At 39.3% G+C, this 16,000-nt stretch overlaps 1 protein-coding gene across 2 annotated transcripts in view; it reads right to left on the bottom strand.

Moving 5' to 3' along the window:
- MTMR10 (myotubularin related protein 10) overlaps positions 1 to 16,000 on the bottom strand; it is a 50,425-nt gene that overhangs the window by 13,807 nt on the left and 20,618 nt on the right. For both annotated transcript variants that reach the window (XM_059371713.1, XM_059371714.1), the window contains 6 exons: positions 15,427 to 15,499; positions 14,570 to 14,712; positions 8,085 to 8,175; positions 1,203 to 1,368; positions 504 to 591; positions 333 to 421 (listed from right to left, as the gene is read on the bottom strand). In XM_059371713.1, the coding sequence (XP_059227696.1) occupies positions 333 to 421; positions 504 to 591; positions 1,203 to 1,368; positions 8,085 to 8,175; positions 14,570 to 14,712; positions 15,427 to 15,499 (650 nt within the window). The remainder of the gene's footprint in view (positions 1 to 332; positions 422 to 503; positions 592 to 1,202; positions 1,369 to 8,084; positions 8,176 to 14,569; positions 14,713 to 15,426; positions 15,500 to 16,000) is intronic.

A 16,000-nucleotide genomic window follows, 5' to 3' on the forward strand; every position in this document is an offset into this window, starting at 1 on the left:
GAAGTCTGATTTATCCTGAAGTATCTCAACCAGAAACCACTGCACTCTGGAAGTATGTTAAAGGTGACACTGGTATAGCAAGATGTCAGCAACGTAAGATCCTCTGGTGTCTTAGAAGCCAAAGGGTTAAATTATGTTTAGTATAAACTTCAATGTTAATTTTAATATATGCACATTTTTTTTCAAAATGGTAATTCATGTACAGAATACATGCTGCTAACTAATTAATAAAACTATGCCATTCTCCAACTATTTTCAAGTAGTCAGGAGTTTACTGTACTCATTTAGGATAACTAAAATGTCCCAAGTAACAACAGCCATGTCTTGATTACCTCTGGTCAATTTTTCTCTGCTGCAGCACGTCTTTTATGAGGGCCATTCGCACAAGAGCACTGCCATTCGAGTGGCTCCAGCACCAGAGCTAGGAGAGAAGCAGAGCCTTTACTTAACTGGGCAGAAGAAAAAGACATCGGAGTGAATGAAATCCAACAGACATCACTTACTGGCATCCTTCTTCCAACAAAAGAATGGGAAAAGATCTTCAGATCTTGGTCTGCTAAAGAACTTGGCACTACAAAGTATTCTGGAAGGCTGGAGAGGAAAAAGCAAACTGTGACACAACAGTCCTGTGCTTTAGGCAAGTAAATGTACTTTCCAGATGCCATGTATACACATTTATGCCCATTTAGTGTGTTCCCTACTTGACGGCCACATGGCATCTACCATGGAAGACGAGGCAGACCCTAGACATCTCTGCCTAAAACATGTATCATGGGGTCAATTATCACAGAACTAATATTTATAGCAATGGAAAACAGCCAAAGGAGATGCGTGAAATATTCTCCAAAATGATTTTTAATCAAAGATGTATTCGGTTTCTGAAAAACATATCCATCTTTGTTCTCTACGGGCAAGGACAAAAGGTACAGAAGACAAAACCAAACCCGAGCCACAAACCCAAGAAGCTTTAGCTCCTTCTCTCCGTCTTCTAACCATTTCCAACCCCAGAAGACACCCAGACTCCAGGACACTGCCTGGACAGCAACTCCTAGCAGGCAGGCTCACTACGCCCAAACTCTCTCCTTCCCTTATCTTTAAAACACCCATGGAAGCACTATTAAAAACAAATGTTCCATTCACGGTAACGTGGAAGTCACCAGAGAGCAGAGTCTGATTATTACGCATAAGAAGTCTGGACTCACCAAGTGGAGATCATGTAACCCTCGTTAATAGAACACACTCTCCAGCCGGAGGCACCCGTCCTCTTGATTTCTCGGTCCCAGTCTGAGTATGTTTCGAAGAGCGGAGTTTTTTGGGTGCTGCCAGCTCCACCGCCGCCTCCTGAGGGTACTCCATTAATTTTGTTGGCTACAAGAGAAAGCGGTATGATTAATTTTATTTCAAGGTCCCATTTCGTCCCACGCGCCCTCTCCGCTCTCGGCGCCTGTCAGGAACCCGTGCGGACGGGACGCCTGCCTGCTCCCTGAGAGTCTCTCAAGTCTCCCTCAGATGCTCCGACTGCTCCCAACGGTCCGGAGAAAGAGGCAGCCCTCCTCTTCGAAGAACTCATTTTGTTTCGTCCTTATCAGCTCTTTCCTGACTCCCTCAGCACCGTTGGTTTTCTGTCCTTCTACTGGCCCTTTCTCCTCTGCCTTCAAACTCAAATAGGTCACCTTGATTTTGAAAAGACTTTCACGAGACCAAGCTGCACCACTCCAGCTACCGCGCTAGATAGACATTTTTCGCTCCTCCCCATTACTGACGATCTTCCCGAAATGAGGAACAATGCTTGCTGCCCAGCTCTTCTCCTCTTCTATGGTCTTCTACCCTATCGTTTCATGGAAGCCACTCACAAGCCTCCCTCATCCCCCTGCCCTAAACTGTGGGGTAAATTCAAATCCTTGCTCATTTTTTCCATATGTTTTGCCTGGAACAATGAATGCATCCAAACATGTCTGCTCTTGACCAAATCTTTTATCCGCCTAATATTGACGCCCCACTCTTTTCTACGGTTCATTATAAAATCCTTGGTCTCCTGTATCTACTCAAATTTCCTTTGATAAGTTCACAAGGGTTCCTTGTACTCCATCCACCACAGGGCCACTCCCATCTGGGGATTTCAGCAGAGGGCCTACACTTGAATTTCCTCAGCAAGAAGCCCTCTCTCATGGAGAACTGCTGTCCTCTGTGACATGCCCACAGACTCAGGAAAACCAACAGAGTGACCAGAGGGAAAAAGAGTGTCTCAGCAGTCAGCCTCATCTACCCTGGCAATCTGAGGTGACAGACGACACAATCTTTCCTGGTCCTGTGTCTCACTGCTGCAGGTGGCAATGGTGGTAGCAAGTTTCTAGTCTGACATCCCCGACACGACGTTCTGCAGCACTCAAATAGTCTGTAGCCTGCTACATGACCAATGCCCCCAAATGGTGCTTTCGTGATGCTATACCCTTGACCCAAACTTTCCCTCATGGTCATTTTCCAACTTCCTCAAGCAAACCTAAGTGGTTTTGCTTAAAAAGCCCTTAGATAATCAACCTGACCTTTCATTACTGCCTAAGCCCCGTGCTGCCCTGTAACCACAGAAACCCCTTCACTGTCCCAAGAACATGCCATGCCCACTTCTGTGGACCATTTATTAACACCTGGTGCAGACAGGTATTTTTGGAGAACTTCCCATGTGCTAAGGCCTGAAAATTTAAAAATGAGTGCAGTTTTATCTATATCTTGAAACTGCCAACAAGACAGTGGAGGGTAAGCTCGGCCCCAGTCACAGTGAGCAGGATGTACAGGCGCAACGACAGCCCAGGGGAGGACGCCCTTGGCACTCACTGGAGACGGAGGCCGGGGCACGAAAGACCTCAGGATCTGACCACACTTGAACAGAGACCTAAGGAAGGAGCCCAATGTTGCCAGGTGGCTGGCGAGATGAGAAGAAGGTAGGCATGCTGGGTAAAGCCGAACATAAAAAACATGGTGTAATTGTAGAATACCAGCTAGAGCACAAGGGATGCAAGGGATGGTGGAAGAGAGGCTGGAAAATGAGATGGAGCCAAGACTCTTGGTCTCTGCTGCCCCGAACAGTAGCCATTAGCCACATGTGTGATTGAAATAAAATAAAGTATGCAGGTCCTCAGTTGTACCAGCCACATTTCCAGTGCTGAACAGCTGCATGTGGCTAGAGGTTCCTATACCAGAAAATGCAGAGGAGAGAACATTTCCCTTCCTGGACTGCGCTACTCTAGATTAGAAAGGGTCTTATGCACCATGTTCAGAATTTTGAATTTTATGCTTTAAGTGGCATCTGAATTACCCATTCTGATTTCAGCAGAGCTTATTTAATAGTAAAATGCTAAAGCCAAGCACATATCCTGGAGTGCCACTCCATCACAGAGCCTTCTCCAGAGGAGCTATAACAGCAAAGTCTGCTGAGAAACTTGAGAGCTGTCATCTCTCTGGGAGGCAGAACCTTCATGGAATGTCCAGGCAACTGTCACATTACTCACAGTGTTCCAGAACACCAAAACCACAGAAAGCTATTCAACATTAGAAGATATAATTCATCATGCGATCAAATTACAGAGGAAAAACCAACCCCTTATGATCAGTTCAAAATGCAGAAAAATATTTTATCAAGTTCAGTACCTACACATAATTTAAGAAAAACAAACTTCAGTAAACTGGGAATCAAAGGGAAATTCCTTACTTGATAAAGGGTAATTACCAGAAACACACAGTAAACATCATCTTTATAAAAATCCGGAACAGAAATGATGCCTGCTATCCTGATTACCAGTCAACACTTTATCAGAGGTCCTCACCACGCGATGAGACAGCCACCACCAAAAAAGAAGTAATAAAGAGCACATTCACCATTTTTAAAGAGCTATCTATGCAAATAGTTTGGCAGGATACACTCAGCTAGGAGTCTAGAATGGAGCACTTTTGAGTGTTTTGAAGTTATAGACTTTAGTAAGCTACTGAGAACATACAGTTTATGAGACAGTTTCTCTAGAAAGATGTAGTCTGGTCTAACTACTAAAAGACAAAGCTTCTGAAGATCAGGTAAGAGAACCGATAAGATATTACACTGTTTACTATTTTACAGGTTTTGGTTGTTGAAAACCTGTCCATTTCTCAACAACTAGAGCTAGGTTATATGTTTACATCTTCTTCAGTGACAGCTTATTAGAGAATGTGCAGCAGATGTTTAATATGGCATCAGAGAGTGTGGAAATTCTAACGCTTTCCAGAAAGTCCAAAAGGCCAGATGCCTGTGGCCTGCTCTTCAAGCGGATTACTAATGCATGCAGCAACACAGTGGCAAGATCAGTCATATTACGAAGATCCAGCTCCCCTCAGAGTTACCTGAGGCTTTAGGACAGCTCCTCAGCCAACTAAAAGTGAAAACCAGATAGTAAGCACTCCTGACCTTGGCTACCTTCTTCTTTTTTTTTTTTTAAGATTTATTTATCTGACAGAGAGTGAGGGTGAGAAGAACACATGTGCACACGTGTGCATAAGCGGGGTGGGGGGAAGGGCAGAGGGAGAGAGAGAGAATCCTCAAACAAACGTCCCACTGAGTGCGGAGCCCGACGCAGGGCTTGATCCCAGGACCCCGAGATTATGATCTGAATCAAAATCAAGAACTGAATACGCTCAATCAACTTAGCCATCCAGGTGCCCCATCTTGGCTATCCTCTGTGACACAGCTCAGAAGTCTGGATCCCATGCCGTGCTGAAATTATCAGAGAATTTCCACTTAACTACTGCCATCTACATTTAGAATGGCCTCAAAGAACAGCAAAGACAGTAAAAATGGTCAACATATGAGAAGAAAGCCTATCGCTTTGACAATACTGCAGGAACAAGAAGTCATCAAGGATGTCGAGTTTTGTAAAAACAAAGCTGTGATGTTATGTTCAACAGGGTGAGTCAACAAAGTAGTTCTAACCAGGAGACTTGGACTTTGGGCCTGGGCACAGCTGGTATGGCTGCATTTCTAAAAGCTCCTCTGGGAATTCTGATACAGGACGCTGGTTGGGAATCACTAGTATTCAAGAGACAGCTACACTGAGAATCTTAAAAGAACCAACAGGCAAAAAACTTTAAAAATGTCTACAGTTTCAAATGGACTATGTACTCTGCAAGTGGTTTTCAAATAAGCATTTAATGGGAAAAAATCTAATACCAAGGCCTAGGTCAATAAAAAGGAGAAAATCACAAAATAAAATAAACCATTGAAAATGAACATTTTCTGCCCTGAGACTACATGACAACTTGAGATTATATCACAGCATTTGCAAGGTCAGTGTCTGCCCTGGAGTAGAGCTGCTAACACTGAGGCTACAGATAACTTCGTGAGGTTTTCTTTTCTTTCTTGCTTTCTTTTTTTTTTGAGCAGGGGAGGGGCAGCGGCAGAGGGAGAGAGAGAATCTTAAGTAGGCTCCATGCCCAGGGCAGCGCCTGATGCAGGGCTCGATCTCACCAGATCACAACCTGAGCCGAAATCAGGAGTCAGACACTTAAATGACTTGAGCCACCCAGGTACCCCAAATTCATGAGGTTTTCAATTCTCCAGACTGGAAGCATAATCTGACATCTTACCAATTTTATTACAAAAATCCATCTGTACTTTTGTGACATTATCTGCCCAATAACAACCTGACTGATGAAAGCAGAATCCTTGTGGTTTCTTTCAAGGTAAGAAAGAAAGAACCCAGAACCACTGTGTGTTTGTGCCAGCGCCTCCTGAGGGATTCCAAGCCTAGGGGTGCTACACAACGTCCTTTACTTCGGGATCCTCGCAGAAGTACTTGGATGACTGGTGAGCTCTGCAGAGATGGTGTTTTCACTCAAGGGATGCCGAACATGGAAGAAAACCTCAGAGTGCTTAAGACCATCTAAGAGAGTCTTTCCCTAGATAACTGCAGGGGATATCCTCTAACTCCAGACCTTATTCGTGGAAACAGCTTTGTCACCTACCTGCCTGCAAAAAGGACTTCTTTATTCTTTAATCCAGCCAATGAATCAAGGTGGCATCCAGAAGTTCAAGAGTGGATTATTGGGCATCTTTCACTCACAAATTAATGAATTCTGACTGCAGTGTGTGGATAGTTCAGGCTTCTTTTGATCTTAAGGATGCAGTTTATGCTTCTGCAACAGCACGGAAGGATATTAAAGGGTGTTACCCTATGAGGAATTGTAACAAAACTCTGGCCAAGTGTTATGTTTATGAAGTACCTGTTAAAGCAGGAGGTGACTGAAGGATGTAATAAAAAAAAGTGTCCCTGAATATTTTAAGTATTAATTATCAAACTTTATCAACAAAGCTTTATATAAGAAGACATACAGAACCGATTGATGTAAATAAGAAAATCCCCTAGCAGAGCTATGGGTAGAATAAATATTTAAGGTATTGTTAACCCAGAGATGCCCACAAGGAATGGATGAAGAAAACTGAGAAGTAACCAGAGCAGGCATCAGGTTCCCAAACGCATAATGAAGTTTAGTGCATTTGCTGAGCTCAGGTCATTACATAACTGCAGAAATCATGAATCTATATCCTGGACAGAATCATTTCTATTAGAAAAAAAAAAGCATCAAGAATTGATCTTATCATAAATTAAAGTGGGAATCAAAGACTCTTAGAACTCTCGGACCTCTTGAAACTTTCATTTCAGCTACTCTCTTGCAAGTGTGGGTGAGGATCTTACTGAAAATAACCTTGATGATCATGGTCTGTAGCTTGATGATGACCCAAAGAAATATTCACCTAATGAGCAATGCCGGATCTACAATACTTTTATGTTTAGACAATAAGTGAATGTATAATTTATATTAAGAAATAAACTTTAAAAATAATTTGTTCAAGCCTAAGTTACAATTGGTTACATTTTGATAAGAAAAATTAAGTTACAAATACTTTGTCTTTCATTTCTATAAATACAACACTATATGATAAGAGCTACTCCCTCTGCAAAGCGTGACTTTCACATACCATCTCTATGGTGTTTACAAAGATCTTTTAGAGTAGTGAAAATATACTTATACCATATGCACCTGTAGATACTCTGTATTTTTCCTACATTTTAATGTATTTACAATATAATAATACTCAAATATGCTTTTATTACATTGGTTAAATCACTATAGTATGTTATGTTTTGAGATAATAAAATGAAAGACCAGTATAATTAATAATTTGTAAGATCCTTTTCCCGACCATGTTAGGGTGAACTGATCTTTGATTGTAAATACATAATGGATTTATTTTTCTTCCTTAGTAATGGGAGAACATGTGCCTTAGTAGGTTGAGTCAACCTGTGGTCCCTAATCCACAAAGGGCTAATATGAGACATGACCCCTTTGTTTTTCCTCTTCCCTTTATCAGATTTTTAAAAATGGCTGATTAAAATTAAATTTGCATGTAAGAAATGTACAGAATTACATGATCATCTGGAATTTTCCTTGGTGATGTCATCACTGAATAATCACATAGTCAGGAAGTATATGAATAGTACTACTTTACTTTTACAAAAACTGCCTGGAATGTACTTGTCCTTTGGACAAATGCTCCTCTTCCTTTCATCAGTTTTATTAAGAAATATAAATTCAGTATTTTGATGACCTCAATGATGATCTCTCCACTAAAAAGTTTAACCACTTCAGCTTTTGCATAAAATCACACCATGTCAGAAAAGATCATGCATTTCAAATATCTTTTGATTTTCTGTTTTCTTTAATAGTTTAGACTATTTCAACTCAAGCTATCAATTAAAAATGGGGAGGAGGGGGATCTTTCTTGACTGTAAAATACAAGCCAGGGACCATTGGTAAAAGACCTAATATGATTCTTATAAACCTATGTTTATAGCTACTTACAGGTTCTTCCTGGTCACTTTCTAACATATAATCTAACAAATCTCGCCTCTTTTAGTATATAGTGCTTTACTCTGTAGCAGTTATGAAGCTAATAATTCTACAATCATTAAAGCTCATGTACTTGGAAGCCTCTGATAAACATAAGAATAAAACTTATACAATGTAAAGTTAGTTACAATATTTAGTATTTTCATATTTACCTGAATTGTGGTATTTTTTCCCAACATATTCAAATGCAAAGAGTAGCTGGAGGTCTGTTGGCTGGGAATAATGAGCTATTGCAAGGCATACCTAGGAAAAATTCTACATTTAGAATTTGATTTTTAACACACTTATTTAAATGAAATGTACAATAAGGCCTTGGTTACTGGGAGCATCATCTTGGGTGGGCCAGTGATTATAGATTCTTATTTACGTGTTTTTTTCTGTTGAAGTTAGAATGGGAAAAAGCTCCCTACGGCCAGGTATCTCATTCATTGTTGTGCCCCCAGGACACTGTTTATAATCTTTAGGGAGTACATGGTTAAGTATTTAGTAAGTGCTTGTTGTGAATTTTAACAGGAAAGTAATTTTATTCAAATAAAGAAACTTGAAACCTAAAGAAGCATTCTCCAAAAAGGTAATGACATACAGAAAGAGATATAGATATAGATATATATACATACATACTCCTAAAGAAAGGATTAAAAAAAGTTTCATTTTTGGTGGACTGTAATGATCTAATACCAGCAATCTGGAAGGCTTAATGTAAGGTATGAAATTTTAATGTTCATAACCTCATGGATTTAAAAAAAACTAGACTTAATAGGAAAGTTACAATCACAAAAAAGTAAAAATTAGCAAGAAACCCAAAAAGTACAGGGTGACTCATTAAAAGAACCAAACAACTGTGTTTAAGAAAATGCTTTGAGACTACGTCTAGGATGGAGTGTGGGCTTCCCCATCGAACAGATCAGGCCATGAATCATAGTGTCTACCAAACACTTGCCCTGTAAATGATATAAAATCAGTTCACCTCTCTGAGCCTTGGTTTGAGCAACTGTAAAATGAAGATAATACCTATGGCTACAGTAAGGATTAAATCTTAATGCATGCCTTGGCCTCTGCAGAAGCGCCATACATGGAAATATGGTTGATATCATTTCCAACTGCTGTTGGAGAGAAGGAAGGACGGACAGTGCTCTATGTTGACAACGCCCTGGATAGACTGCAGAAGAAAATATTCTTAAATGATTGGAACAGAAAGAAGAAATTTAAGACATATGAAAGGAGAGAAGAGAAGATCTTACTTAAAAAGATTAAATATTATTTAGAAGGAAAAGCATTACGCCAAAACAATATATTTCTGACAGGGAGCAAGCAGGAAAAGTTTAGTTGTTAGTCCATGTTGATTAGTGGTGTTTGGGAGGGTTGACACAAATTCTACTAATAGGTCAACTATGTGTCAAGTTCTTGTTTAACAAGTATATTAAAAGTCTTCTATAGAATGTTTCCTGTCTTACTAAATTAGAATATATACACAAATAAAAGGAGTTTATCACTAGTTTTAGTTTTGACTAAAAGCAATAACGAAAGATTCTTGAAACTTTTATGTAATACCTCAATTTTCTTGACTACAGGGAAAGCCTTTGAGAACAGTCCCAGTTACACAATTAGGAGACAGTAACCTACATTCCCATCCCTAATCGGTCGAACAGTCTTCCTCAGAGAGCTTCTTCCAGCAGCAAAACTACTGACCTCTGTATACCTGAAGTAGTCCTCAACCACCTCCTATTCTTCTGGTTACCATATGTAGTTTATAAGCTTTGTTGTACTTTCCTCAAGATTATCTTTCACTTTTGTTCCATTTCCCTGCACTACCACAGCCATATTCTTAAGCCATACTTACCTTTCGGCATTTCTGTGAGCTTCCCTGTATTATGGAAAAAAAAAATCCACAATGCCTAAGAAGTCTCTTCTAAAGAGGAAATTCTGACCAGCAACTGTGTTTCCCAATATCCTGCTATGGTTCCCAGATACCTGCATAATAAAATAAATCTCATTCTTGATTCTTCACCACGTTGGCTCTCCTCTACCAGACATCGTTTCTTTTCCCAATGTTCCCTCAGTGGTCTCCTGTCAAGAACAACGTATCTGCCCATATTTCATATTTTGCCTGCCTTACTCCCAGCCACCTACCCGCCACACTCTGCCTGAGAAATCCTTCTCCACTGCTCGGCCAACCATGCTGTCCCTGTATCTACGAGCTTCGTTGAACTTAAATCTCTTCACAGTCTTCCTAGTCCAAGCTGATTTCACAGTATTAACTGCAGAAACCCTTCTGTTCTCTGTGAAGAACAATCACTCTGATATAAAGTGTCCCTTCTGTTAGCTGTGCTTGTGTAGCTGAATGAATTTCAAAGTATTCATGACATAGTTTTGAGTGTAGATGGAAAAGGCATAGGGGTTCTTCGTTTTACTTCCAAAAATAAATTCAATCCCTCAAGGGTAGATGCTACCTCTGTCATTCATTGGACAGGTATTTCCTGCCCATCCACCACATCCAAAGCCCTGGGGCTGCAGCAATTAACAACACAGACCCAGATCCCCATCCCCAGCCTCTTGAAGCGTACATTCTACAAGGGGAAGACAGACATGAAGCAAGACAAACAAGAAAAACAATAGTGAGATCATCATAAGAGCTAAAGGAAAAAATAAGCCCAGCGGGGGAGGGATATGAGGTGTTAGGGTGAGGTAGAGAAGGGAGTAGATTAATAATGTAGAGGAGGAGACCAGGAAAGACCTTTCTGTGCAGAGCAGAGTGAAGACCTGAAGACTTCTGCATTTTTGGTTTTCCTCAGCAGCTTTCTGAAGGTGCTTTGCGTATAGCAGCAGCTGCACTAAAAATACTAGTTGACAAAATTATTTACTAACATAGTAAGGAAAATCCTCTAAGCCAATGAAATGAGCATATCACGTTGTCTGACACATTTAGAAAGCAGCCACAGGCCTTGTTTACACAAAAGAAATTCACAGATCATTATGGAGTATGTTGTTTATGGTCACAAAGCAAAAACAAACAAAGCAAACCCAACTAGGCAAACCCAATGTAGCCCACTTTTAGAAAGCCCTTGAGAATAGCACACCACATCTATAAAGGGTCAGGAAACAAATGAGTGTGCCTAATGGCATCTCCAGTGCAAGAAGACTACGAACAATCTGTGAAACCAAAGCTGGTTAATCACCTGCACAACGGCTGATGGGGGGAGGGAACAGGGGGCACAACTTGAACTAGAGCTGGTGCTGAGTAGTGTAATTACAAGTGTGTGTAACTTACTTCTACGTAACCTAAGCAAGGGGCCTTCTTGGGGACCCAAATAAAGGCACATATCACTTGAGCTATCTGGGTTACATTCATGCTGTTATGTAGGACATTTTGAGAAGAGAAATAAAGCCAAAAATCCTCTCCCTCAGGCTTTTCTGTACACGCTCTTTAAAAAGCTTACGTCCATATTCCTAGCTTCCGTCACTAAGAGCTTGAAAGACTCAAAAAAGTAGGTCTCATTTTCATGTAAAATTATTCTAATTTTGCAACGTGCTCCATAGCATTAAAAATTTTTAGAAAAACTCTACATCTTTTAACACTGCTTCTGAAAATGGTTCATCTGCCCTGGCTGTCATAGGGAATGAAGAATATCTTGGTATTAAAGACATTAAATTATGGAGGGAAAAGAGTAAACTACTTCTGAAGTGATCTGTGGACCAAGGACAATCTTACGGACAGAGAAGCCAGAAGTGCCCACAGTTGGTTTCTCCTCTAAGACCAGCTGGGGGCGCGGCCCTGGAGAAGCTCAAACCTCAGCAAGTTCTAGCACACTGACAAACAGAACTGGTTTCCTTATTTTGTGCTCCAAAAGCTACCAAGGAGTAAGTCTCTGATTCAAAGCAAAAAAAAAAAAAAAAAAAAAGTTCAGGAAAAGCCAACTATTCTTTAAACAGATGGGTTGAATTTTCACTTTTAGAAAGTATGCCTGACAAGTGGTTCACAACCAACTAATCTGAAAATAAAGTAGAAATAAAGGGCATACATTTCACTTATCATCTTTATATACATGTACACACACACACATATATATTTTGTAAGTAATAAATCATTTAAAACAATTTCTTTTTTTTGCTCCTCAGCAAAAGGAAAGGGTGGTTCCAAGTTGCTTTGAGGCTAGACACCCAATTCTGCAAAATCAAATTCCTTTTTGCTTTATACAGATCTGTCCCAAACGCTGACTTGTGACAGACCCAGGATGAGAAGGATGAACGCTAATGGATGCAGAAGCACAGTGTCATCTCACTTTGTCCTATCGCAATTTAGGCAACACCAACTAGATTACCAGAGGGTTATAGAGCAATATTTAACAAAACGTGAACCAATTTAGCATTTTGAGATTTCATATTTCAAACAGAAATATAAATGCTTTTGGTATTTCAAAGCTAATCAGTGGTTTACCCACCAGAGAACTCTGAATGTGCATCTGGTCATTTTAAAACAACTTATAAAATCAGAGCATTTCCACAGAAAATTTAGCATTCAAAATTTCCAGGAGGTAAAAATCAAGCTGTAGCTCCCCAACTGTTACCTAATTTTAGTTGAAAACTTTCACTTGAAATAAAAGAATATGCTAGAATTCTTCTTTTTAACTCATGAAGCCAGCATACATGCCTTCACCTCTGTGTCTGAAACGTAAGTCAGGGAAAAAAATTCTCTTTATATTCTTACTGCCTCCAATTTTCTTTTCTGCACCTGCAACCCCCACCCATAACATGTCTGTACGAAAGACAAAAAGAGCATTTCTTTCAGGCCTGAAGTTACATGCTTTTAATATTTTAAGACAGAGGAGAAAGGATTTGTGCCAGAAGTCTAGTCTTGGAAAAGGGCATAAACAGTTGGACTAGGGTGTTTCATGTAGACAGTTCCGTGCAGTCCCCTTCATCACTTACCAGCAGCACAAGACAAGGGATATCCTGAATTTCCAGAGCACTCAACTGTTTCATTCATTTGGCAACTAATCACTTATGTGAAAACATCTTTTATGCCACTACTTTGTACCACTCTTCAATTTTCATGTGTTTCTGCTCTAATCTTCTCAACTAAGCACACAACTTCACACTTAAAAAATGACCAGCAGGTATTTCTTAGAAGGCTCAAGAATGAGGCCAAATAATTATGATTTCCAATTACTGAAACAGAGTCATCTGAAAAATATAGTTGACAGTGGGAGAGAGGGAAAAGTTCTGAAAGAATATTGGGCCACTGTATCAATTTCTTACTTAAAAAAAAATCCTGTCCTAAAATCTCTTTAAGATCTATGGTGTTCCTGTTCTTATTTTTTTTTAATTTTTATTCATTTTTTTAGTTTCTTTTCAGTGTTCCAGAATTCATTGTTTATGTACCATACCCAGAGCTCCATGCAATGGTGTCCCTATTCTTGATATGCATTCTGAAATTAAGATTTTCATAAGCAGATTCTTGATACTTTGACTGATTAAATTACACGTATATATTTAAGCTCAAGAAAGTAACTCAGCTAAAATGTTTTATAATGAGCCTACTACCTAAATAGTCTTAAAAGTCCTTCTTCATAAGAGCAGGCATCTCAAGTTAGTAAAATGCCCAAATCACAAACTGCAGAACTGAAAAGATGAAAGCGGCCTACAAAACGTGAACCAATGACTCACAGCTACCTAGTTGAATCTTTGATTATGGAGCATGCCGAAAGATAGTTTTACACCTGAATACTTTTAGCCACAGAGCTCGCCACACTCTGCTAGATAATCTAGTCTTTGAGGTCCAGCATGTTCAGATATTTATCTATGCTTGCCTTCCTGTGAGGAAACTGATGATTCGAAGTTCTAAAAATAGATCCACAATGTCCTCACCAAAGGGTATGAAAACAGCTGCCTTAAGAATTTTTTGACGGCTTCATTTTGATATCAACAGAAAATTCAATGCAATAAGTCTACTAACCATGGAAACCAAGAGCACCAGAGCATTCTGGGGTGGTGCAAAAGCTGAATCATTTCTGAGAGAAGGTTCCACTTCACTAAGAAACTGTTCCTGTATTCCCAGTGTGTGGGAGCAGACCTCTCCTGGAAAGTGTTATATTCTCTGCATTTGCTGCATCATGGCCTGGACCTGTAAGGCAACATGTCCACCAGCTTCACTCCTCTGCCAAAACCAAAAGTGGGATCAAGGAAGTGGGAATTTTTGCCCATGAAACTCACTCCATGAGCAGACAATAAACATTCCCAGAAGTCAGGGAAAAAACAGAGCCAATTAAAAAGTTCCTAGATTTTAGCTGTTCCCGTGGAATAGCTCTCAAATTAATTCACTAAGATTTCCTTAAAGTACTAATAATTATTACGCCTCTCCCATAACTGTACCTTTACCTAACCCTTATGTAACTTGTTAAGTCTAACTTAGTTCATTGATGACATTCTAAGGTATTTTCTAAAGTTCTAACCAAGAAAGAAACCAGCTGGTAATGGTTTAAGTGCAAAAGATAGATTAATTTCTACATCATAGTTTCTAGTATGGTAGGAGCTGATAAAAAAAAAATCTGAGCAACTTAGAAAAAAGAACTTCCACACAGAACTGATACTGGTAAATACAGTGCAAAACCCCAAACTTGATAAAGCTTAATAGTATTACCTTTTTGGCACTTTCAGGACCTGATTCATCAAAGCGAAATCTGACAATTCTGAAATCTTTACAGTAAATAATTAACTCTGTTGGATTAAATTTCAGTTTCTGGTTGGGACCTAGGACTTTCTGCTTCCTCTTGTGGTCATTTACTAAAAAGGAAAAAATAAAGAAAAAAAAGTGTAAAAATTCTTTTTTGTCACTCACTCTTTAGTATACTTTAACAAATTATTACTGAAAATAATTAGGTTACCCCCTACTTAAACACTGCTTCTCTGGTATCTTTTATATTTGTCTACAATTTACAGAACTTGGAAAGGGGATAGATTTTAACTTCGCTTTTGACGATATTTTAAATGATCTTTGCATAAAACCACCACCATCTAGACACATTTAATGCTTAAAATTTTAATTAAAACGAGGACAAATACTTAGAAAACATAAAAAGCTAAATATGCTGTATTTCCATTTAAAAATAATTTATTGACTTCAGGACACCTGGGTGGCTCAGTCAGTTGAGCATCTGACTCTTGTTTTCAGCTCCAGTCATGATCTCAGGATCATGGGATTGAGCCCCACATCGGGCCTGGCACTCAACGAGGACTCTGAGATTCTTTCCCTCCCTCTCTCTTCCCCTCCCCTTGCTCACATTTGTTCTCCCTCTCTCTCTAAAATAAATAAAAGTTTTAAAAAATAATTTATTGACTTCTCTTTCATTAATATTCCTGGGACTCAAATAAAAGGGAGGGGGGACATAAACCTACAGAAATAAAATTCCAACCCAAATGTTTGAGAGGTGTGAGTCTTCAAGCAACACTTCTTGAGGAGAATCAGCTTTTATGGACTGAGTAAAGAATACTACATACCTGTGACAATTTGCTCAATACATGTTAAAGGGACATCATGCTCACCCAGAAGAAGGTTTCTGTAATGGAATTTCTGAAATAAAAATTATGTTCATGTTAGGTCATTCCTCAACAACCTGAAATGGTAGTAACTGCCTTACTTTACCATGATGACTATCTCTAAAAAGAACAAAATGCTTTTGTCTCCAGAACTATTACAGTTCTAAGGAGGAAGTATCTCAGAACATACTGCAATCATGAAAAGGAAAAAGAAACACATGCTATGTTAGTTCGCACTCTCTCCACCTTTCTCTCCATACTTTTATATATGAAATGAGGTTAAATTGTATACAATAATACGTTTATAATATCCAAGATATGCAATATTATCAATCACTTCATAGGCAACCATTTGCATGTCTGACTCTGGTTAGACGGTCATTAAAATAACAAAGAAAAAGGTACTCTCAAGTCATCAGATTTTATTTTATTTTTATTTTTATTTTTTTAAAGATTTATTTATTTATTTATTTGACAGAGATAGATCACAAGTAGACAGAGAGGCAGGCAGAGAGAGAGGAAGGGAAGCAGGCTC

This window comes from Mustela nigripes, chromosome 13 (genome assembly GCF_022355385.1).
Source record: "Mustela nigripes isolate SB6536 chromosome 13, MUSNIG.SB6536, whole genome shotgun sequence".
NCBI classification, from domain to species: Eukaryota; Metazoa; Chordata; class Mammalia; order Carnivora; family Mustelidae; genus Mustela; species Mustela nigripes.